Raw genomic sequence first — 24,085 nt, forward strand, 5'->3', positions numbered from 1 at the left:
TTTTGTGGTTTCCTTGGCAAAGATGCTTGAGTGGTTTGCTATTTCCTTCTACAGCTCATTTTACAGATGAGGAAACTGAGGCAGACAGGGTTAAGTGACTTTCCCAGGGTCACACAGCTAGTAAGGGTCTGAGGCCAGATTTGAACTTGGAAGATGAGTCTTCCTGATTCCAAGACCACTGTACCACCTAGTCGCCCTTTTCAAATTACTGTTTGACTTATCACCTGGGTTGGCATGTCCTATGATGCATGCACAGTTCTCTCCTTTAGAAGTAGAAAGGCAGTTAACTGATGAGACTTTGGAGTAAGACAGAGAGACCAGCATCAGACCATACCTGGAGTACTGTGCTCAGCTCTAGGTGCCACATTTGAGGAAAAATTGAAAAGCAAGAGTGTATCAAGAGGAGGTCAACTAGGATGGTGAAAGGATTTGAGATTAGCTCATATGTAAGTTGGTTAAAAGATCCATAACTATTTAGTCTGTAGCAAAGAGGCTGGGAGAGTAGTTTTCAAGCATTTGAAGGGCAATCACATAAAAGAGGGATTAGGCATATTCTCCTTGGCCTCAGGCAGCAAAACTCAAATCCAAGGATCATAATGTCAAAGAAATTTTAAAATGAGGCCTGATGCAATGAAAACTTTGTAACAATTAAATCTTTCTAAAAAAATGAAAAGGATTGTCTCAACCCAGATTCCTTTCACTGGGGATTTTTGCAGAAAGATTAGATGGGGACCAGACAAATATTTATCAGGTGTGTTTTAGAGAAGACTTTTGTTCAAATACAAATAGGCCTTTAAAAGGCCTAAAAGTGGGATCCAAATCACTTACTGTTTTGTACCAAGGAAAAAGGAACTGAAAGGCATGGGCTTTTATTGTGTGTGTTGTGACTTTAGATCCTACAGATTAGCATCCTTGTGAAGCTATCTCTTTTCAAAATTCCTTGTCTTATTATTCCAATCAGTAAGATGCTAGGTTTTCAATAATATGCTGGTAACAAATACTGAGATTTGTAGAATGTTAGGGCTGGAAGAGATTATGTACATGAAAAGAGTGAGAGAGTGTGTAGAGACAAGGACAAGATCACTCATGCAGTCAGTGGGAGAGCTGAGGATTCATTTTCTTTGTGCCTGCCTCAATGGGACAAATAAACCCTCCAGACATTGGCTTGGTGACATTGGAAAATGGGTGGCTTCTGTAAAAAACTAACAATCTCTTCAAAGTTGGAATGAGCAATCTGTTGCGTTCTCTATTGTTGGAGGTCAAATCTTATACCAGTAGGTGTCATTCAGGAGAAAATAATACATCATTGAAAACTGTTTTTCATTAAAAAAAAAACAGTTAAGTGTTTTTCCCTTCATGATTCAGTGTCAGCAAAAATGAACAAAATTCATTTTAATGCTAAAAAGAATTAGATTCAAAGGGAAAATATCTATTAATATAGCTGAGGTTTAGGAAAAAACATAAATCATGTTATTGCTTTACTCTGAAGACATGAGTTGTGGCCCTAGAATTTGTGTTAAAGACATTCATCATAACTTTTTTTAAGAGATGTAAATATGACATACTAGTTTGCTTCTCACTCTCAAACACAACATTTTCAATAAATTATTGCCTATGTATCTATTTATTTCAGGGACTTCAAAATATATTCTTTGTTAACCAACCATAGACTTGTAGGATTTTAGAATTGCAGACTGACTACATGCAAGATATATACTCTCCTTATTTTAACTGAGGTACTGAATAAGGAAGACAAATCTGAAAGATCTCTTCTGATAATGATGAGAATAGCACCAAGGAATCTGGAAGCATTCAGATAATACAGATAGTTTTTAATAGGTAAATTTACCAAATTTGAAATTTATGAAACTCATCAAGTAAGGTTCAATTTCATCTCATATAACCTGAAGGCTAAAACTAAAAAATTTCCAAGTTGTCATGTCAGACAGGAATACTTACTAGCTTAATGTGATATGACTCTATTACTAAGATAAACACCTGGACAAAAAAAGAGAAGGAAGGGGAAAATTTTATTCTGCAGTTGGAATGAATCATCAGTAATTCCTGATCTATGAGAAGGAACGAAGAAAAACCTGAAGGCAAAAAAATTATAGAATGCAAACCCAGCAGGCATAGTATTGTTGGTGTTTTATAATACAGGAACACAGCAATGAATATCATTAACTCAATGCCATCCCCATCAAAAGTAATCAGTTTGGACCATAAAAATTAACATAGTAAAGTCCCAATAAATTCTAGTTGAGTGATGATCATAGTATCATAGATTTTTTGAGCCAGACACAACCTCATATATCACAGATGATATTTCCAACCCCATTATTTTATAGATGGATAACTGAAGCCCAGAACTATTAAGTAACTTTTCCAAGGTCATGCCAGGTAGTAACTTACAAAAGCAGGATATACTGAGGTGATCAAAATAAATGAATAAATTACTGGGAGATTTTTCTTTCCTAGGACATTTTTTTTTTATTTTGATAGACACATAGGATAAAAAGAGCATCTATAACTAATCCAAATAAAAAATAATAGATTCAGTAAAGAATAAGAAAGAATAAGAAAATAGATTCAGTAAAGAATAAGTTCAAGCAACATTCCCTTCAACAATTTTCATACTGAGAAAAGTTTCATCAGTTGCAATTATTCTTTTTCCATGTAGGAATGTTAATAGTTCAACTTTGATAAGTTCCTTATGATTTCTTTTCCCTCTTTACCTTCTCATGCTTCTCTTGCTTCTTGTATCTGAATGTCAAATTTTCTATTCAACTCTGTTTTTTTCATCAAGAATGCTTGAAAGTCCTCTATTCCACTGAATGACCATATTTTCCCCTGAAACATGATACTCAGTTTTGCTGGGTAGGTGACTCTTGGTTTTAATCCCAGCTCCTTTGCCTTCCAGAATATCACATTCCAAGCCCTTCAATCCCTCAGTGTAGAAGCTGCCAGATGCTGGGTTATCCTGATTGTGTTTCCACAATATTCAAATTGTTTCTTCCTGGCTGCTTGTAATATTCTCTCCTTGATCTGGGAATTCCAGAACCTGGCTATAATATACCTAGGAGTTGTCTTTTTGGGATCTTTTGCAGGAGGTGATCAGTGGATTCTTTCAACCTCTATTTTGCCCTCTGGTCCTAAAACATCAGGGCAGTTTTCCTTGAGGATTTCTTACAGGATGATTTCTAGGTTCTTTCTTTGATCATGGCTTTCAGGTAGTCCAATAATTTTTAAATTCTCTCTCCTGGAACTATTTTCCAGGTCAGTGGTTTTTCCAATGAGATATTTCACATTGCCTTCTATTCTTTCATTTTTTTGGATCTGTTTAACAGCATCTTAATTTCTCATAAAGTCATTAGCTTCCATTTGTTCCAATCTAATTCTGAAGCAATGATCCTCCTCAGTGAGTTTTTGAGATTCTTTTTCCATCTGGCAAATGAAGCTTTTTAAGGCATTCTTCTTCTCATTGCTTTTTTGAACCTCTTTTGCCATTTGAGCTAGTCTGTTTTTTAAGGTGTTATTTTCCTCAGTCAGGCTGTTGACTCTCATTTCATAATTTTCTTGCATTGTTCTCATTTCTATTCCCAATTTTTCCTCCACTTCTCTTATCTGCTTCTTAAGGTCCTCTATGGCCTGTAACCAGCTCATATTTTCCTTTGAAGCTTTTGGTGCAGGAATTCTGACTTCACTGTCTTCCTCCTGTTCCATGCTTTGATCCTTTCTGTCCCCAAAATAGGAGTCTAATGTTGGGTTCTTCTGTTTGCTTTGTTTCCTTTGCCTGGTTATGTTGCCACTCAATTACTTGACTTTTGGGCTTTTCACCACAGTAGGACTCTGCTACCAGACAGGGGAGCTTCATACCAAATGGGTTTTCTCAGCTGCCGGAGGTATTATTTTGGTGCCTGTGCTGAAGCCTCCACACGCTCTGGCAAGCTGGACACACACCCCAGGACCTCCACACTAGACCACAATCCATATCCAAGCAGGTTAAAGCAAGAGCGATTAGCCCTCAGACTGGTTGCTTGGTCCCCTTACACTTTGCAGGCCAGGAGCTGAAGCTCCTATTTGATGGCCACGCATTCCCAACTACTGGGTCCCAAAATCCACAGTGCACTGACCTCTCACTTTGTCCTTTGCATCTATGTGTTGATAATTCTGGATCGACATAGCTGCTGGTGATCTGGAGTCCCTCCAGCAGGCAGTTGGTCAGGCCTGCCCTGGGGCTAAAACCTCTGGCTCAGGCAGGCCTGGGCTCAGCTCCCAGAGCGCTGGGCTGGCCAATTCCTGCCGACCTTCTGGGCTGTACTCAGTGGGATGTTAGCTTCTCTGTGTCATTTTGTGGGTTCTGTAGCTCCAAAGTTTGTTCAGAGTCTCCTTTTACATGAATTGGGGAAGGTGGCAGCCAGAGCTGCGCAGAAGTCCTGCTTCTACTCCGCCATCTTGACTCTGCCCATGTTCTGACTTTCACTTAGGAAGAGTGTTTCTATAAGATCCAAATTGTTTTTATGATATAGGCAAGGTGATCACTTGGGTTGGGTCATTCACATTGTTTTATCCAGTCAAATTTATAACATTGCTTATAGAGGCATTTTATGGCCATGGAAATTGACTAAGACTACCCATTTTTTCTCACTTTCTCAAGAGGAACTATGGTTACTCATCCAAACTTATACACCACATAGTTCATAGCTTTAACTTTATTTTAAAAGGTAAACTGACATTTTGTCTTACCAAATATACTCTCCAACAAAACCTAAACAAATGTATTTAGATGATGAAAATGGTTCATTTGTTATTAACATGAAGGGGAGATGAGTGATTTAAGTTTGGTAGTATGGTATGAACATTCAACACTGTGTTTGGCCAGAGTTAAGATGCTATGTTGACAGTTTTGAAACTGTTGTGACCATTACGTATATTGTTCCTTTGTCTATGATTTTCTTGTTTTGCATCACTTCGTGTAATCCTCCCATGTTTCTCTGAATTCCTCATCTGTCATTCCTTAGCAGTGTAGAATTATGCCATTACATTTATATAACATTTTTTTCAGCCATCACCCAGTTTGGGCAAATATTTTATTACCATAAATGATAACTAGATGCTTTGTGACATTATGACTATTTACAGCATTTTAATTTTGTAAAGTTGAACATAACTCACCCTTCCTAATTCCTTATCTTCCAGGGCTAGAACTCCAGTACTTTCAGTGAAGAGCTTTACTTTAACTACTGGTCGAGGATGAGTAGTGGTGAAATCTCCTTGGGTACCCCATCTGTAAGAAAATAACAAAACTTTCTTAAAAGAAGGATTTAATCTTGTCTGGTATTATATTTATGTTCACAGAAGGTAATGTTAAACCTTACAGCATCTTCTGTGGTTCAATGAGATTAATTTTTATCTTTGATTGTTGTGAACTGACAGATGGCACAATCAAGGAGAAAAAGTAATATTAAGAAAAACACTTTGAGATTATTATGCAATTATTAGCCTATGAGAAATAAATATGCGTTAATTAAGTCAAAGGTATTCAAAAGTGAAAATGAAGCCTCCAGATGCATGATTCAATTATGATTTAATGAATAGCACAAACTAACTAAAAGTTTACTTGATGTTCGTTAAAAGTAATTTGACTCTCCAGCTGTACTAAGAACCCACTGAACAAACAAATAAAGCTGGGTAATGAATAATATCAGTTTTAGAAGTTTATTAGTAACAAAAATTTGAAACTGCTAATTCTATCTCCACAAACTAAGAGTAATGGTATGTTCAGCTCAGGTAAAAGTGGTAATTAGTTAAGACTTCACTATTGAGCATTTGTTCAATATTTTTTTTCCATATGAGACTAAAAATAATTTTGCTGTTTTACACATAACATCAATCTTCTGCAAAAACCTTTGAATTTTGAACATTTTTTTCACCTTTTTCTTGGGTCCTCCTTAGAAAATAAATGTTTTATTCTTTTAAAATATTATCTTGAACCATTCCTACCATGCTGTTTGGTAAGACATAAAAGAAAAGAAAATGCATTATTAATATATTAATGTCTTGCAGTTAATTTCTCAATATGCTCTCACAGGAATGAAATGTCTGGCGACATCTGGCTTTCCAAATCACTGTAGGAAAATAACATGTTTTCCTGGCTTATCTTTTAATTAGTAGCATCTTTCCTTTATTTCACACAAATCTATTTCAGTTTATTTGAAGGCTTGCGTGACAGAGAACTAATTGTAAATACATGTCCTAAAAATCACTTCCACCACAAGATATCTTATCAAATATTACTTCTAAGTAGTTCAGATCAGAAGCTATGCGAGAGTCAGCACAGTTTGAAGGAAAGATCATAGTTCAAAATAACATGTTTTACAAGAGGAAGTAGAATATGCATAAACACGATAAAAATACATATGAAAAAGTCACCAAGTAAAAAAATGCTGAATTTACTATTCGTTTGTAAAAAAAAAAGGCATTTTGCATCTTCTATGAAACACTTTGAATCTTTATATTTTGAAAATATGCCACAGAAATCTTTCCTGTTGCAATTTTAACAAAATGGGACCTATAATTATGTCTACTATGGTAGCTTTTCTCAGATCCTGTCATTTAAGACATAAAATTCATCCTTAAACCAAATAAAGTAAATCCTTTTTAGTTCTGTGATTATGTGAATAAGATTACATATTTGGAAAGTAAATCCATTTGCCAATGATAAAATCAAATTTAATGATGAAGAAATAGCACTACACAGTTGGGAACTTGTATTGGTAGCAAAAGGAATGAGTAACAAAGTACTGTTTTTGTAATTCTATAACATAAAGATATTCTTGGATAAAAATGGCGATTGCTAACCATAGGCTATGGATGGTAAACAAAATAAATGAGACATGGTAAATTACTTGATTAAAAAGCAAAAGAAGATCCCTTATAATAAACTTCTGTTAATCTATAATACACAGGTATCTCAACTAGATTCTATTCTATTACTTCATTGTGGGGTAGAGAAGGTCCTGGTTGTTTTTTATTGTTGTTTTTTTCTCTTTGAGCTATGCCAGTGGAATGCAAGCCATAGTTAGTTATACCAATATTTAAAAGGTTTTTAGAACAGTTGCAATGATTAAGCAATTAAAGTTTAATATTATACTAAGAGTTTAAGCAAATAAAACCAAACACTAAAGTAAGATTTTTGGGACACTTTGCATATCTTTTAACTGCCCAAGTTTAGAGAGGCTCAATAGCAGGTTGACTATACAATTATTATCATTATTAGTTTTGGACTTATTAGGACCATGACAAGGCACTAAAGGATTGTAGATTGGTGGTGGGAATATTTACACTGATGAAATCACAATCATCTCTCTATGCAAATAAGTCTCTATAGCTTATTAGCCCTGATCTCTCCCCCTTGAGTTCCAGTGCTACATATCTAATTGCCTACTGGACATCTTTACCTTTAAGTGGCAGCTCAAACTCAACACATCCAAATCTGAATTTATCTCCCTGATTAAACCTGACCTTTCTATAAGATCCCCTATTTCTAACATGTGACCTTGATGAGCCTGGTTTGGGGTTTGGCAACACAACAATAAAATATTGTTTTATAGTATATAAAGTATATAGTATTATAGTAAGATACCGTTGACCACATCTCTCCTGTCAAGGTTCTGATGCCACAGCCTCTGTAGAGGGAAGATTTAATTAGACACCAACTCAACTTAATATTCTCACCACTTTATTATATATTTTGTTTTTCATAGGCCAGATGCACCGTAAGTCTGCAGATACAGAAAATGTCCCTGTTTAACCTCTTTCCTTCTTCCACTGCCAATCACAGAGAAGGTGGTATAGAAAGAGGTAGAAAAATAATCAAAATTCCTACTTCCCTTAACCTGACAATGGATTTTTTTTTCTTTTTCTCAATTGTACAAAGTGCTTCTCAAGTCCTTTCTATTTGCCATTTCTTATCTACCCAGCTCACAAGAGTTCAGAAAGATGCAGATTTTCAGAAATAAAAAAGGAAGGCATATGAATTCATCCCAGGCTTTGAGTACAGTCCCAATGATTGAGAATCCTCTAAAGACTGACATAGTTAAATTGGGAGAAATTAAATATGACATTTTTATAGGGCAACTGAAATTTACAACCTTCATTAGGGAGAATCTTCAAGTGAACAGATATAATCTAAAGTGAACAGAATAAAAAAGGAAAGATTCACTTAGACACCAGATCAACTTAAACACTGAGGATTTTATTGTTGTCTATAGCCAGCCCTCCAATCAGATTCAACAAGGCCATATACACTAGCCATGAGGAATAGTTGCCTACATCCAAACTTCTTTATTCCAACCAAATTATGAAACCTTTGAACACCCCCCCCCCAAGAAATGCAATGACTCAGCCCTAATATGCACTTGGTAGTGAGGATGAATATAGATTCATTCACCTGTAGATTGCATCCAGTGAAAGTTGTAAGTCATAAAATTGTTACATTACACTGAATTTCATGAATTTGATTTCCTTGATTATATGAATTTGTAATGGGTTTTGTTTTTCTTTCCTTCTCAATGTGGGGAGATGAGAGAGAAAGAGAATCTTAAACTTAAAATGACATCGAATTAAAATATTAGATTATTTAAACTATTTTTAATAAAACACTTTTTCTGTTCTTAAGGAGTTCACAGTCTAACAGGAACACTGAGATGCATTGCCAAATCTTGTACTTTCTGCTTTCACATGTCTTTATATATTCCCTTCTCTCTAATAACAAAACAGGCCAACCTCATGCCTGAACAAACGAAATAGCCTTCTCATTGGTCTCCCTCCCTCAAATCTTTCCTCACTCAGATACATCCTACATTCAGCAGCTAAGGTGATATTTCTAAAGGGCAGATATGATTACATTATGCTACTACTCAGCAAATTTCAGTTGCTCCCTATTACTTCTATTACCTCTAGGATCAAACATAAAACCCTCTGGCATTTAAAACCTTTCAAACTCAGCCCCTTCCTGCCTGTCTAGTATAAAATCCTCCAAATCTGGCCTTTTTCCAACTTTCTACTTCTCATATACTCTCCACATATACCACAATCCAACAACACTGGCCTTGCTGTTGTTCCTTGAACACGACAGTCCATTGGTCCTGACTCTGAGGCTGTTCATTAGCTATTCTCCACGTCTGGAGTGCTCTCCCTTCCCAATGTCACCTCCTGACTTAACTCGTTTTCCTCAAAGTTTACCTCAAATCTCATTTTCTCCAAGAAATTATTTCCAATATCCCCCACTCTCTACCATTATTAGTATCTTCTGAGAATAACTCCTATTTTCACTGTCTAAAAACTTGTGTGTATTTGTATGTATGTATGTATATATACACATACGTATGTATGTGTGTATACACACATATACACAGATACACATATAGTTGCTTACATGCTGTTTCCATTTGAATGTGTTTCTTGAGGTTGTTGTTCAGTCATTTCAACTGTGTATGCCTCTTCATGACCCCATTTGGGATTTTCTTGACAAAGATACTGGAATGGTTTGCCATTTCTTTCTCCAGCTCAAGGAAACTCAGGCAAAGAGGATTCAGTGGCTTGTTCAGGGTCACACAGCTAGCAAGTGTATCAGACTTTAACTCAGGTTTTCCTGACTCCAAGTCTGGGCCTCTATCCATTGTGCCACCTAGGGCTCTGTTTCTTGAGGACAGGAACATTATATATATATATTTTTTGGTCAGTCATCAAGTATTTACTTAGCAACTACTATGCAATCTAAAATCATGTGGCTTACTCCAATTTCATGAGGATTGCTGTCATTTGGTAGGGAAGCTTTATTTGTGTTTTTTAAAAAGATATTTTGAATTTATTATTTATTTTAAACATTCTTTTCTTTTTAACTTTTGAGTTCCAAATTCTTCCCTCCCTCCCAGTCCTTCCCCCACCCACTGAGAAGGCAAGCAATATGATATTAATTATACATATGAAAATCATGTATTATATATTTCCATATTAGCCATATTTTTTTTTAAAAAGGCAAGAAATACAAAGTAAGAAAATTATACTTCAATTTGCAGAGTTCATCAGTTCTCTCTCTGGAGGTTATCTGGATAGCATTTTTCATCATGAGTCCTTTGGAATTGTCTTAGATCACTGTACTGATCAGAGTAGCCAAGCCATTCACAGTTGATTGGTCATCATTACAACTTTGCTGTTACTATGCAGTGATCTCCTGGTTCTTCTCATTTCACTTTGTATCAGTTCTTACAGGTCTTGCTATTTTTTTTCTGACACCACCTCCCTTATCATTTCCCACAACACAGTAGTATTCCATCATAATTATATACCACACCTTTCTCAGTCATTCCCCAGTTGATGTGTATTCCCTCTATTTCCAATTCTTTGCCACCACAAAAAAAAGCTGATACTAATAATTTTGTATACATAAGGTTCTTTTCATCTGATTTCTTTGAGATACAGACCTAGTAGTGTTATTGCTAGGTCAAAGTGTATACATAGTTTTATTCCCCTTTGGACCCAGTCAGGGACCATATTTTTGCCTTTATTTGTTTTCCCAGCATTTAGCATAATGTGTGGCACACATTAATCACTTAAATCCTTATTGACTAATAATTACCTATAATGCAAGGCAATATGCTATAACACTGATGCACCCATGGTGCAACTATAATTCAACTAAAAGAGCAATTACTTTTGTCTGGGATCGTCAGGGAAGACTTCATGGAAGAACAGTCATTTGAGCTGGGCCTTAGAGAGGTTAGGATTTTTAAAAAATAGTGTTGATGGGGAAAAGTGAATTCTGGGTAGAAACAAATGGAAACAAAGTACATTTTGAAAACGGTAATTAGTCCAGTTTAACTATAATATATGTAAGGGGGGCAAAGATGGAGAAGAGCGAAGAATAAGACAATAAGCTTAAATATCAAGGTAAAGAATTTACACTTCAAAGGGACCACTGAAAGTTTTTAAATTGTGAAATGAAATCATTAGAAAAAATTTTAGGAATAATTATCATGGTGCCTCTGATGTTTGTTAGCTTTGCCTCCTCAGGCAAGTCATCTGACTTTCTTGGTCCTCATTTTTCTTATCTGCAAAATGGGAATAGATTAGTGATTCTTAACTTGAAGTCCATAACCTTTTTTTAAAAAAATATTTTTATAACTATTTCAAAATAATTGGTTTCCTTTATAATCCTACATATTTTATCTTATGCATTTAAAAACATTATTCTGAGAAGGGGTACACAGACTTCACCATTCTTCAAAAGGTGTCAATGACACATAAAAGAGTTAAGAACCCCTGGACTAGAGGGCCCCTGTGGTCCCTTCCAGGCCCTTTTCCACTCTATCACATAGAGGCCAGTTTGATTAAAGATACTCCAGCTACCCAGTTCAGATACTGGTCTGATTCTCCCTAACTGTAGGCCAAGGCAAGTATATTGATACAATCAGTTCCTACTTCAACAAGGCAATCCTCTATAGCCCTGGCAGGAAGAAGGCAGGAGGAAGGCATCCTGATGTAGCCTCCAGGACATTCGGTATGATTCTACTCTTGCTCTCTTCTTCCAAGCACCCAGTTATGCTTTTTTTTTTCCCGAGATGACTTCTTCCTTTCCCAACCAGAAGTGGAAGATGTGACCATGCTTCCCTACGTTCCCCAAAGGTAAGTCAGGTAGCACTTACAAAAGTATCTTCTTGCTTGCCACACTAGGCATACCCTAGCTGCTATACTAGCTGCCTTCTCCTAGAATTATAATTCCTTATAAATAAAAGGCTATATGGCTTGTCTTAGTGCTTCCCTTCCAACACTCTCTGGACATTCTCTTAACGGGTTGCTTTAAAGGCATTTTATTCTTGCTCATTGTATTGTGGGGATACTATCCAAAAGAATCGTCCACTTTCTTCAAAATGGCTCCTTCAAGATTTAACTCCAATCCTACCTTCTGCAAGAAGCCTTGCTCAGTTTCCCTCACCATGTTAGAAGCTTCCTTCTGAGATATATTTTCACTCTCTCCTGTGAACATAGTTGTATGCATGTTGTCTCCTCCATTACATTGTAAGTTCCTTGAGTGAATGGGTTATTCTTATTTTCACTGTATTTCCAACACTTAGCTTGGCACATAGTAAGGACTGGATAAATTCTTGTTGATTTGAGGGTAGTGACTCATTATTTGGGATTCTGATTTTATTTTTCTAAGGAGGATGTGGCCATATACACTGACAACTTCACTGAGAGAATTGGTGGAATCTCCTGGGTGGGTACTGACTAGTAATACAATTCTGTACATCTTCTTATTTGGAAATGAATCAATTGCCTTGGACTATTATTCTGGGTTACCTGTTGGAGTCATCTCTTTGTGCTATGGGTCAGTTGTAAAGTCAGCTTTTCAAAAAGTTTTCTTTCTGGAGAGATCTTTAGAAATATGAGATCAAGAAAGCTGGGGGGGGGAATGCTTTGTTCCCTAAAATGGGGAAGGGAGGAATGCCTGTGAATTCATACACTTCTCCACACCCCTGACTGAATTACCATAAAAGAGGTAATGGTGAAAGGTACTACAATGTCACTTCCCATCTTGCCCTACACACCACCCCATATAGTCCAGTTAAAGAAAATTTTGTTCCACCCTCTTAGCCTAAAACTCTCAGCAGGCTTCAACCAATATGCTACCACCTTACTCCAGCTATGCCTCACTGTCTGGGCAAAAACAGCTCAGTTGGGATTGTTAGCTGATACCATTTGTGGTGAATCCTACTTGCAACTTTCTTTTGTCTCTGTACTTTAAAAATAAAATCAATATGGGAAATTCACCATGACCAAAGAGAAAAAAAACAAGAGAGATTAATAAGTGGTGAGAGTGAATAGGACTTAAGCCCAGAGAGGCTGCCTTCTCTTGGTTATCATGTTTTTATGTTTCCCGTTTTATTTGGTCAAGCAAAAGGTTACAAATACATGTTTGCAAATGGGGAAAGGAGTAGTTCTGGAAGGGTTAGGAGAGCCTGATTATAGCAAGAACACAGTCAGGTCTAGTCATCAAGCATTAATTGTCTCTTATGTGCCAGGCAGTGTGCTAAGAGCCAGGGACACAAAGAAAGGTAAAATTCAGTCCCTGTTCTTAAGGTACTCATAGTCTAAATTTCAAGTGTATTCTTACAAAGAACATACAATTCATGAACATAAATATGGAGGTTCAGCGTGGTTTAAATAAATAAAAACATTCTAGTATGAATATATGAATTGCATGATATTAAATTCTGATATATATTACTCTACTTCAAGAAAGCTTAATCAAGTTGCTATTCCTTCATCATTATGTAAGTTTTAAATTCTGTAATCCTGGATCTTTAGTTCTGTATTTTACACTTGTAAGTCACTGTAGTGGCAACTACTCTGGCATACCCAGGATAACTGCTAGAACAGGCTCTTGGATCTGCTTTACTAGGAAAGATAGTGGTTTAAGGGGTTAACAATCTTTTTTTTAGTTACATTCACTAGTTCAGGTAAAAGTCAGCACCCTGAATTGTAGAGAAAATACAAAGAGAAAAAATACATAGAAAATACAAGCAGAAAAATAAAGACCAACAGCCAAGGTTCTGACTCCCTGAATAAACTATACATTTTACATACATCCCTAGATTGAGAGAGCCTTTAGATCTGAGCAGTCAGGGAGTTCTGAACATAAGGTCACTCAGAATCTCAGCTAAGGAATCACAAGATACTTCTCATAAGTGAGCCCCCAAAGCAAAATACCAACTCAGAGTATATATACACTTCTCAGAGCCAGAAGGCATCATAACCCTTGTGACTTAGAAATTAGCAAAAGGTGTCCTTCCTACAAGCAAGCCTCCCCTAAGCAAGCTTCCTTTAGTGGGCTCTACAAGGTCTATTAATGGGCTGGGAAGATCTTAAATCCCATTAACATTATAGTCACCCTATACTCACTTTTAGGAAAAGATCAAATGTATTTCATGATGCACTGATGTCAGATATTCCAAGAAATCTATGCTGCTGGTACCCCAGGCTGGATATCCCCCATTTCTGATTTGAGTCAATCAGTAGCTCATTAACACCCTCACATTACTACAGATCATGTCACTTTCTATTTTGGGGATTCTTTTACAACTCTAAAAGAACTGCCTAGATTGTAAGAAGTGTCCTTGGTTACTGAGAAACCTTGGACCCTATTCATTTGCAATTGCTAGTTTTGCTAAGAAATGTATAATGCTTGGAACTGTTGCCTCAGTTTCTCTTATTCGCAGATTTCCACCATAAAAACTGGTGCCACTTGTATAATTTGTATAGCATTTCAAAATAAAAGGTTATGCAGTTTGAAAACAGGTTATTTTTAGTTTTATAATGAACTAATTTTAAAAACAGTACAAAAGAGAATAACTATGAGATGCATAAAATATTTTCTATTTAATTGACATATTGGAACACTTCTAGGAATTAACACTAATTATCCTTCTATTTTCAACATATTAAATACTAAAAGAATACATTATTCTTCCATAAAATTTGCTTTTATTGAAAATATGCCATCTTTCTTCACTTTCACAAATGTATTATTTATGAGAATTCAGACTTGCAAAGTAATTCTTTAAGTGAATAAAAGCCCCTGCAATGCACCTTTACTTTAGCAGTAGGAGTTGTTGGCTTTTGAAAATATGATAGTCTGTAGCAGTTCCAATTCCTATTGAATGAAATTGCCATAATGAGGCAGCCATATAAAAAAGATTTAGAAACCCAAAACAGATTTTATAGAAGCGAAAATAAGATAAGGTAGGAAGAATATTCTATATTTTATCTCATATAGTTTGGCAGTGAATACGTTAAATTCTACAAACATTGTATCTATTACCTTAAGATATTAGGAAAAATTAAATTAAATATCAGAGACACACAATAAGGAAACATTCTTCTGTGGTTTTTCATAATTGTATTTTGTGTCCAGATTTGCAAAGCACACCAATATTCCTTTTGAAACAACAAAAGGACATAACATTTTCTGCAGGCTACTCATTTTATAGGGTAATTTTCTCAAATTCCACCTTGTGTTTATAGGCTTATACAAACCTAGTGTTTAGTTTTCAGGTTAGAAGTGTGAAGTTGCATTTGGCAGTATTTCCATTACAAATCTTTGCCAGGTTATTGTCTTTACCATTTCTGGTCTAAAATGTGTGGATATAACTCGGAGTATAGCAAAAACTACAAGAGCATGGAGATGCATTTACAAAGCTTCCATCAAGTCCCTTTTACTTCTGGAGAACAGAATTTTAAATTGGAAAGAAACTTAGGCAACATTTAGTATAATTCCCTCATTTTACAGAGAAGAAAACCGAAATCCAGATAAGTGACTTGCTCAAAGTAATATGCAATAGTAATCAAATCAAGCAATCAATAAGTATTTATTAAATGCTCACTATATCCTATGTCCAGGACACATAAATACAAGATTTAGACAGTCCCTGACATAAATAAATTATGTTCTACTTGGAGGCATTCCAGGAAGATTAAATACAAGATATAGTCAAAGAAAATACTAAGTGATGGGATAGCTAATACTTGATGGCATTAAAAAAAAGGATACTTGAAAGAATTAATGCTTGAGCTGAAGTCTTGAAAGGAGTTAGCAATTCCAAGAAATGAAGACAAAGAAGGAGAATGTTCCAGGCAATGGGAAGAGGGGAGTTTCAGTTAGTGTTAAGACAGAGAGGTAAGAGATAAAATGTCTTGTATTATTACTACAGAATGTCAAAAATGAAGGCTAAGAAAGGCCTCTGAATTTGAAAATTAATGGGTGTAGGGAGGTCACTGGAAATGATGGGGAAAAAAATCAGACTGAAGAATTCCCAAAAGAGGTCCTCAACAGCATATCATCAAACTATAGATCTACTTTCTCATGTCTATAAAATCTTTATGAGAATGATATGCAAACATGTCCAGTGGATCTTTTGATGAAAATTTGAAAATGTAACCAGCAGGCTTTTTTGAAATAATATTTCCTACAGAAGACTACATCTAACAGTCATACAATTAACTTAAATGCATAGGGAAAAGAAATCAATAATATATGCTACAATGCCTATTTTTTCTTCCAAAACAAAATGAACCTCACATTTTACTTAGCAGGGAAAAACAAATTCTTAAAAGCTCTTCTCTATCATATCTCTTATGCACATGTTGGACTGATACCAAACTCCTTGATAGGTGCTATTACAGAGACAATTTTGTTTAACAATGTATTGATTACCAGTCTCAAGGCATAAAATAGTGAGATACAGTCTTGCCAATGGTCATTTTCATTTATCATATAAGTCCTTAACACAATTTCAACTGTGAAGGGATTCTCTATTGATGAGGAGCTCCAGCTACTTGTTTGCAGACAGTACTGCCCTGACAGCCTCCAGACCCAAAATACTATAAAAGACTGTTTCAGTGACATCAGTGGACATTTGAATGATATTAAGGATAACAAATCTACACAGCGGAAAATCAAGAAAAATTTCTTTTGTCACGTTATGGAATAAGCAGTTCTTTAAGATAGCCCATTTACTGAACAGGCACTGATGTTGTATATGACTTGGGAACAGAACTGAAGAGAAAAAAAGAGTGGGCTGGTTTCTACTCAGTGTTTTTAGTAATGGCAAACTGCAGACACATTTTTAAGATCAATATTCAATTGATGATGTTATATAGCTGTTAATCATGGACAGCTAAAATCTCTGAAGAATCAAAATCATGGTTTAAGTAAATGGCAGTGAAAAGGGATAAGGGAGAGAGAAATGGGCTGCAGAATACCCTTAATTATGATTTGAGTAAAAGATGTGGCCAAGGGGATATTACTCAGGAAATGTAAGAGTAGAGGTCAGCAAATTAAAAACCTGAATTCTTCACTGGTACCCAAGAAATATTAAAGGAACCAGAGAAAGGCACCCATACCAAACTGGGTAAATCTATTTTTGGAGGATTTATGGGACAAGAAGGACAAAAATTATGCAGCATGAATACACACTGATGGGTAGTGATATGTTTATTTCATGGGGAAAGGAACAAAAAAAGGAATAAGCACTTACATATTCCATACTACATACCAGGTACTGTGCTAATCACTTTTACAAATATTATCTCATTTGGTTCTTACAACATCTCTATGAATTAGGTGCTGAGTCATTCCTGTATTTTATGTTTTGAGAGGGATAGAAATAGTCACACAGGATGGGCAAGCATGGATAAATTAATATAATAATGTAATGAGATATGCAACATAGATACCACAGTTATATGGAGTGAAATTTTAATTGGGACTTAAGGGAAGATAGGGAGGTCAGGAGGCAGAGAGGAGGAGAGAGTATTCAAGGTAGATAGGAAGCAAAAATTCAATTGGGACTTAAAGGGAGCTAGGGAAATCAGTAGGCAGAGTGGAGGAGAGAGAGCATTCAAGACATGGGGGAAAGCCAGAGAGAATATTCAGAACTTAGAGATAGAGTGTCTTGTGTGTACAACAGCCAGGAGGCCAGTGTCCCTGGATTAAAGAATACATGCTAGAGAATAAGGAAGAAGATTAGAAAGTTAAGTGAGGGCCAGATTATGAAAACTCTGAATGCCAAGCAGAGGATTTTCTATTTGTTCTTCAAGGCAACAGGGAGACATTGGGATTTATTGATTGGGGGTGATATAGTAGAGAGGTGAAGAATAAATTTTAGAGAGCCTCATACGTCAAACAGGGAAAGTACTTTTCTGCAAGGAGTTGCAGTTTAATGAGGGAGACTATGTACAAATAAAGTCCCTATCTAGGCTACATACACACATATGTATATGATTTTATATATACAGTCTGTGTGTGTATGTATGTGTGTGAGTGTATGTGTATAACTGGGAATAATTAACAGAAGGAAGGTCTGCCATGTTTGTTTTCCACTGCATGCCATGCACCCTCTCCAGCTACTTTTAGTTTGCTTGACTTAGTCCCACCTGGGCAACATTCCATGCTCCTTCTGGTCACACAGTTGCCTAATACTCTGGGACAACTCCCTATGAAGACAAATCCCTGTGGACAATAATAATCTACCTGAACTAACTCCTCAAAGATTAATTGAGGACAAAGAGCTTGGGCTAGGAGTTGAGGGAAAGTGAAGGAGCCCAGGTGGCAGATTAGAGGCAACCTAGCTGAACTCTCTCAATATTTCCCTCAAAACCACTTTAAAATAATCACTTAAATCAAATTTTGGAGCATCAGAGAAAATAAAAGCTTAGGTTGAGACATTTTTTCTCCAGAAAAAGAATACTTAGTTCGAAGTCAAGAAATAAGCTAGAAAAAAAATGAGCAAACAACAAAAAAAGAATCGGACCATAATAAGTCACTATGGTGGCAGGGAAGACTGAGAATAAACTAAGAAGACAACATAGTGAAAATACCTACTACTAAAGCCTCAAAGAAAAATACTAATTGGAAACAAGCCCAACAAAAATTCCTGGAAGAGTTAAAGAAAGAGAGGAATGGTAGAAGAAAAATTGGGGGGGAAAATGAGAGCAATGCAAGATTATGAAAAGAGAATTAACAGCTTGTTAAAACAGGCACAAAAACTACTGAAGAAATTAACCCCTTAAAAGACAGAACTAGACTAAAGATAAAAAAGGCTCAAAAATCACTGTTAAAAAGAACCACTTTAAAAATAGAATAGGCCAAATGATAGAAGTTACAAAATCTCCCTGAAGAAAATAATTTTTTAAAACTAGAATTGGGCAAGTGGAAGCTAATGATTCCATGACACATCAAGAAACAATAAAACAAAATTTTAAAATATGAAAAAAAGAAGAAGAAAATGTGAAATATCTTATTGGAAAAACAACTGACCTGGAAAAAAGATCAGGATATCTAATTTAAGAATTCATTAAAGACATGATTGTAATAGTAATGTAATTTTGAATTTCAAGATCCCTTTGTGTTGGCAAAAGTAGCAGGCACTTAGTAACTGATCAGGCCTCTGTTGGGGAAACAGAAGGTATGAACTCCTGTCTCCTTGTTACTGATATAACAGGAAGTTGGCTGAGGGAAGTGAAGTAAGTAATGTTGTGTATATAGGAGGGGCCCCAGAGAGGCATAGTCAGAATTTCCTTGAGGCTGAGATCTGGTGGTGGAACAGCTACAGAAGAATGGAGAACTGAGTCCTGAGAACTTGGGGTGGTAGAGTTTCTTCTGAGCAGGATCCCAGGAGCCCAGAGCCCAGAGCCCAGGAGCCAGGAGCCCAAGAGCCATGAGCCAAGGTGACTGAAGCATGACCAGGATGCTGAGACTTTGTTGCTTGCTTGAACCTTGAATTCCTTGGAGCAGAAATGGTGAAGGAGTTGACATGGACCAGACCCTGTGAATACCAGTGTGGAGCAGGTCGTCCCCAGAGAGCTGGTCAAGGAACTGAGAGCTGTCTGCCATTGAATCCAGGTAGAATCTGGGGCCATGGAAGGGTATCCAGGGAATCTGAGAACAGGCCCCAAGTCAAGATGAAGAAGAGACTTCTTGGGTACTGAGTAATTATGGAATTATAGTTTACTAGTGACCTAAAGGGTGGAGGGTTTTGTGTATGATACTTAGTAAAACTTTACTGAATAAGTGACTGATTTGTACTTTGAGTACTTTGACTATTGTTACTAATTAGTGACTGATTGAGTTAATCCAGACTTTGCCCCAAGAGTGGAAGACTTTGACTGTGTACTTTGATACTATTGATAAGTGACTGATTGAATTAACTTAAAGAGTGACTATTTTACTTTGAGACTATGTTGTGAATATTATATTGTGACTTTCTGTGATAAGTTGAAATACGGTGAATGCTGTATTTTGAATTATGCTGTACCTTGATTTTTCCATGGATGTTTTGCTTTTGTTATGGAATAGAGTGATCACTATACTGAGTAATCAGAACTTTAAAAAAAAGCTGTTCACAGTAGCAGTTCTTCTGGAAAGCTTCTGTGCATGGCATTATAATGATAAAAGAAAGAATCTAGATATCATATTGCAATAAATTATAAAGGAAAACTGCCTGATATCTTAGATCCAACATTGTTGGATAAAAGCATAGACAATGAAGTAATAACAAAATGTTTTACAGCAAGTTTCTCTGAAAAAAAAAATTGAATTTCTTAAATACATCCTGAGTATTAGAATGAGTTAAATTTATAAAAATAAGAGCCATTATGTAACCAATCAATGGTCAAAGCACATAAAAAGACAATTTTCAAAAGAAGAAATCATAGCTATTTATAGTCCTTTAAAGATTCTCTAAATCACTATTGATTAGAGAAAAACAAATTAAAACAGCTCTGAGAGACCACCTCATATATATCATAAAGGAAAAATGCTGGAAGGAATGAGAGAAAAATAAGTATACTAAAAAAATTTCTTGTGAAGTAGTGAACTGGTCCAACCATTCTGGAGAACAATTAGGAACTAAGCTCAAAGGGCTATAAAACTGTGTGTATCCTTTGACCCAGCAATACCACAACTAGATCTATATCTCAAAGAGGTAAAAGAAAAAGGAAAATTACCTTTATTTATATAAATAAATATTAATAACATTTCTTTTTCATGGTGGCAAAGAATCAGAAATAGATGAGGAACAGCTAGGTGGCGCAGTGAATAAAGTACCAGCCCTAGAGTCAGGAGAACCTGAGTTCAAATCCAACCTCAGACACTAAACACTTACTAGCCGTGTGACCTTGGGCAAGTCATTTAACCCCAATTGTCCTGCCCTCCCCCTCCAAAAAAATAAAAGAATGACAAATTCATTTTGGGGCAGCTAGCACTGTGAATAGAGCACCAGCCCTGGAGTCAGGAGTACCTGAGTTTAAATCAGGCCTGAGACACTTGACACACTTACTAGCCATGTGACTTTGGGCAAGTCACAACCCCAATTGCCCTCCAAAAAGCAAAAAAAAAGAAAAAAGAAATAGATGGGATACTCATCACTTGGGGAATGGTTGAAAAAGCTGTACCATATGATTGTTATAGATAACTATTGTGCTGTGGGAAATGACAAGGGAAGCAATTTCAGAAAAAAAATATGGCAAGACTATAAGAACTTATACAAATTGAGGTGAGAAGAAGCAGGAGATTATTGTGCGTAGTAACAGTAATGATGATCAACTGTGAAAGACTTGGCTATTCTGATCAATATAATCATCCAAGACAATTCCAAAGAATTCACAATGACAAAATTCTATCTACCTTCAGAGAAAAAACTGATGAACTCTGAGTGCAAACTAAAATATAATTTTCTCTATTTTTCCTGCTTTTTTAAAAAATATCTTTCATGATTTCACACATACAACTGATATCATATTACTTATCTTTTCTGTGGATAGTGGGAGGGGTTAGAAGATGGAAGAGAATTTGAAATGTAAAATTTAGAAAGAATGAAATATTAAAAATAAATAATAAAAATTTAAAAATATTTTTTAAGATTGAAGTGCTAGTTCAGGTAGGTAAAATTGTTGGCGATACACAGATATAGATATACACATTCATATATATACACACACATATATAATTTCCAACTCCATTATACCCCTCCCATCTCAGTGATTCTGAACTCTCAAGTACCATTGTTCAAACCTTTCTGTAGGACTGACTGCTTTCTTATTTCCATCTACCTTGACCCATCTGCTCCCAGCCTCCAGCTATGAATCTATTCAGCCCTTCCTTTGTATTTTCTGGTAGTAAAAGATTTCATTTTAAACCTTTATCTTTCTTGCTCCCTTAATTTTCTTACACTCTTGGAAATCTGGCTCCCTCTTGATGACATAGGTTCCCTGTCTAACCTTTCCAACACTTGTTTCATTTCCATGCAAAACCCTGTTTCACTGGTCATGGTGAAAGAGTTGGAAAACTCTTTGCTCCCCAATGCTACTTCCAGGCTTCACGGTTTATTCCCACCATTTACTCAGTAAGTTCTTCTCCTTTGAAGTTTATTTAATTCATATTTATCACATAATCAAGATTCTTATATCTATTATCTGTGGGCCTCCAGGATGCTCTTCCCCCCTCAAAACTGTCTTTCCTCTGCAAATTCACCCTCATACCAAGGGACTTCAAAATGCCTTCAGATACTCCTAAATACCATAACCTCCCAATTACTCAATTTATTCATTTCCCATGACTTACTTTCCATCCTGTCACAGCTAAAGTAGGATAAAGTAATACCTTTGATCTTGCCACCACTCACATCCATTCTTCTTGCATTCATACTCACAGACTCTAGAATTTATCTTTTTGTAATCTTTTGACATTGCACCATTCCCTCTGCCACGCAACTCCAAACATGTTCTTCAGTTTTACCATAACTTCCAATTTCTTCTCTCAGGTCTTTCCCAGGCCATTACTCCTTCAGGGCTATACTATCTTTCCTCCCTTATCTTAATCCCTTGGTTAACAAGTTAGACTTTACATTGTCCTCCTTTTGAGTCCTTTGTTCCTTTATCCTATTAAATCGACTGTACCCTTACTCATAATCTCATACATACCTTATTGGTTGGTGGTTGTACTTTGTTCCAGAGGAGGACCAAAATGATATCATTATGCTAAAATCAAGTTTCAGTGTGTCAGACTATGGCCTATCAGACCAATAAGAGCTCAGAATGCTCTAGTCTGTGTGAACATTTGAGGTGGATTCTCTAAATTTGTGTATCCTGTATTTCCTTTGAGCTGTTTCAATTCTGCTTTGCTCATAGAGCACAACACCTTCTCTGGTGAAGGCATGCCATACTAAGTGTCCCTGTGCCAGTGTCACAGTGTCACAATGTCACACAATCAATACCAAATTTCTTAAGAGAGATCTTGAGAATGTCCCTATATTGCTTCTACTAACCACCATGTGAACACTTACCCTGTGTGAGCTCCCCATAAAACAGTCCTTTTGAAAGTATACATTTTGTTTTCGAACAACATGGCTAGCCCATTGGAGCTGTGCTCTCTGAAGAAGAGTTTGAATGCTTGACAGTTTAATTCGAGAAAGGAACTCGGTGTCTGGTATCTTATTCTGTCAGGTGACTTTCATAATCTTCCTGAGACAATTCAAATGGAAGAGATTCAGTTTCCTGGCATGGTATTGGTATACTGCCCAGGTTTCACAGGCATAAACCAACGAGGTCAGCACGACGGCTCTATAGATTTTAGTTTGGTAGTTAGTTTAATGCCTCTTTCTCCCATACTTTATTTCAGAGCCTCCCAAACACTGAGCTAGCTCTGACAATGCATGTGTCAACCTCATTATCAATGTGTACATCCCTGGAAAGTATACTATGAAGGTAAGTGAACTTATCCACAGAATTCAAAGCTTCTACATTTGCTGTAACTGACGGTTGCACATATGGATGGTGTAGTAGTGGCTGACAGAGCATCTGTGTTTTCTTGGTGTTGATTGTTAGGCCAAAATTAGCACAAGCAGCAGAAAAATGATCTATACTTTGTTGCATGTCAGCTTCAGAGGCTGCATTGAGTGCACAATCATCTGCAAACAGAAAATCATGCATCATCACTCCCTCTTGGCTTGTAGCCTTTTCAAGTTGAAGAATATACCGAAAGTGCAGTAGGTGACCTTGATGTCATGTTCATCCTCATTGAAAGCATTTGACAACATGGCTCAAAACATCATGCTAGAAAGTATGGGAGAAAGCACATAGCCTTGTTTTACTCTATTGGTGACTACAAAAGCACGAGAGCATTGTTCATTATCCAGAACCCAATGCAGGTATACTATCATGAAATTGATGTACTTCTCTGGGAAACCAAATTTTGACATAATTTTCCTTAAGTTTCATGACTGACAGTATCAAAAGCCTTGGTCAGATTTACAAATGTTGTATACAGACCTCTGTTCTCCTGGCAGAATATTCTGGCTAAATATTTGCATTCAACAAAAGCAGACTCCCCAAGGCAAAACGATTACCAGAAGAATGAATAGATTAGAGCTCTTCTCTGAGTGGGAACAGTTTGTTGCTAACTTGGAGGGAAAGTAGAGCCCAAATACACCTGACACCAGTGGAGCAGAAAAGGAGCGGGCAGCTT

At 36.3% G+C, this 24,085-nt stretch overlaps 1 protein-coding gene across 3 annotated transcripts in view; it reads right to left on the reverse strand.

Moving 5' to 3' along the window:
- The window catches only part of CADPS2 (calcium dependent secretion activator 2), a 729,035-nt gene that overhangs the window by 335,548 nt on the left and 369,402 nt on the right, over positions 1 to 24,085 (reverse strand). For all 3 annotated transcript variants that reach the window (XM_069087109.1, XM_069087108.1, XM_069087107.1), the window contains exon 7: positions 5,176 to 5,287. In XM_069087109.1, coding sequence (XP_068943210.1) covers positions 5,176 to 5,287 — 112 coding nt within the window. The remainder of the gene's footprint in view (positions 1 to 5,175; positions 5,288 to 24,085) is intronic.

Source organism: Petaurus breviceps, unplaced genomic scaffold (genome assembly GCF_028583685.1).
Source record: "Petaurus breviceps papuanus isolate PSGF00001 unplaced genomic scaffold, PetGlider_PUasm1.0 181, whole genome shotgun sequence".
Lineage (NCBI taxonomy): Eukaryota > Metazoa > Chordata > Mammalia > Diprotodontia > Petauridae > Petaurus > Petaurus breviceps.